General features: G+C 55.4%; 1 protein-coding gene across 1 annotated transcript; it reads right to left on the reverse strand.

Annotated features, from left to right (window-relative positions):
* Positions 1–123: 123 nt before the first annotated feature.
* Positions 124–1,136, reverse strand: BORCS6 (BLOC-1 related complex subunit 6). The gene has a single exon (XM_015428644.1). The coding sequence runs from the start codon at positions 977–979 to the stop codon at positions 257–259; it is 723 nt and encodes a 240-aa protein (XP_015284130.1). The 5' UTR covers positions 980–1,136; the 3' UTR covers positions 124–256.
* Between the last annotated feature and the right edge of the window lie 373 nt (positions 1,137–1,509).

Here is a 1,509-nt window from a genome sequence, read left to right on the forward strand (position 1 = left end):
GCAAGGGTTGCATGAGCTGGACCTGTAAGCCCCCTGATATTTCAAGGTTGGATGTACAGGGAAAATAAGGAGGAAGCAAAATTTCATAAAGTTTGAGAAGACACTGCAACAATACATTTATTACAGTGCAAGAAACACACATAATTTCCCTTTTGGAGTCTGAATCACAGCAGACCGAGTGTTCTCTCTGTCCCCCTGCCCTCTGGCCTTTGCCCCCCACTGCTGAGCAAGTTCACTCCTCCTCCTGAAAGGGGCATTACTTGCAAAGCGCCTCAAAGATCTCTAGTGTCCGCTTGATCTCCCGGATCTGTTTCGCAAGAGTATGGACCGGCTGCATGGACCGGTCCAGCTCCTCACACCTGGCCATCAGGGTGTACATCCCTTTGATGCTCATGTCCACGGATTCACCCAAGCTGTCCACAGCATCCCGGTAAGTCTGGATGTAGCCCACGCTCAAGGCCGTCATGTTCTGGATGGAGCCGTTCAAGACTCTCAGCATCTGGTCCACTCTCTGAGCCACATCCCTGGTCAGCCTCTCCAGATCCCGGATCACCTCTGGGTCGATCGGAGGGATGTCTGCGGCTTTGCCCCGTACAGACAGCTGCGAAGACATCGTGGAGGAGGAGGTGGGCTCCGTGTCATCCAGGCTGCCCCGGGAACTCATCTTGATCTTCATCTGCAGATTGTTGGCCACAAAGTGGGTCAGGTCCCCATCGTGGCTCACAGTCCCCTCCAGCTCCAGGGCGCTGGATATGGTGGCCCTCCTGCCTTCCTGGGCCTTGGAGGCTCCATACACCTGGCTGATCCCATCCAGGCTATGACTGTCCAACAAACGGCCTCCCACCATCCTTTCCCGGGCTGCCACTCGGACCGGATTGGGCAGCTTCCTGGATTCTTCCCCTGCCACAGAGGACGAGGAGGAGGAGGAGGAGACCGGCGTCTGGATGTGCACCTGAGCCATTATATGCTGCCCCTCCATCACGCCGCCGAGAAGCAAGAACGAGAGCGGGAGCCGCGACGGAAGCCAGCAGCAGAGACCGGGAGAGCTCAAGGAGGGGCTTGGGAAGAAGAAGAAGAGCTTGGCGACCAGGCGCGAGGATGATTCCCTCTTCCCAGTCCCTGCATCTCAGCGACCAGTGGACTCCCTGCGCCTTTAATGGGCGGGGAAATCTACCCGTAAGGGGCGGAAGAAAAGCACAGGTTGGTTAAGGAGGACGGACGGAGGCTTCTCATTGGCTGTCCTTGTCCGGGAAAGAAATAATCGGCAAGAAGAAACGTCGGTGGAAGGGGCGCTCTCCTTCCGGACCGGCTCTTCTGCCGGAAGGAATTCTACACAAGGTAACGTGCTTGATTCGCCCGGAAAAACGGGGAGGGAAGGTGCAGGATCCGCCTATGGAAGCCCTGGGAAAGCCTTAAAGGGGGTGGCGACAATTAACGTAACAAATTGGATTAAAAAGCCGTGCTTGTTTTGGTTATATATATATTTTAAAAGGTAAAGGTTCCCTTGCT

Source organism: Gekko japonicus, unplaced genomic scaffold (genome assembly GCF_001447785.1).
Source record: "Gekko japonicus isolate JY-2015 unplaced genomic scaffold, Gekko_japonicus_V1.1 scaffold23273, whole genome shotgun sequence".
NCBI lineage: Eukaryota > Metazoa > Chordata > Lepidosauria > Squamata > Gekkonidae > Gekko > Gekko japonicus.

Coding starts and splice junctions, on each gene's coding strand:
- BORCS6 (XM_015428644.1), bottom strand. CDS start 979: ATGGAGGGGCAGCATATAATGGCTCAGGTGCACATCCAGACGCCGGTC.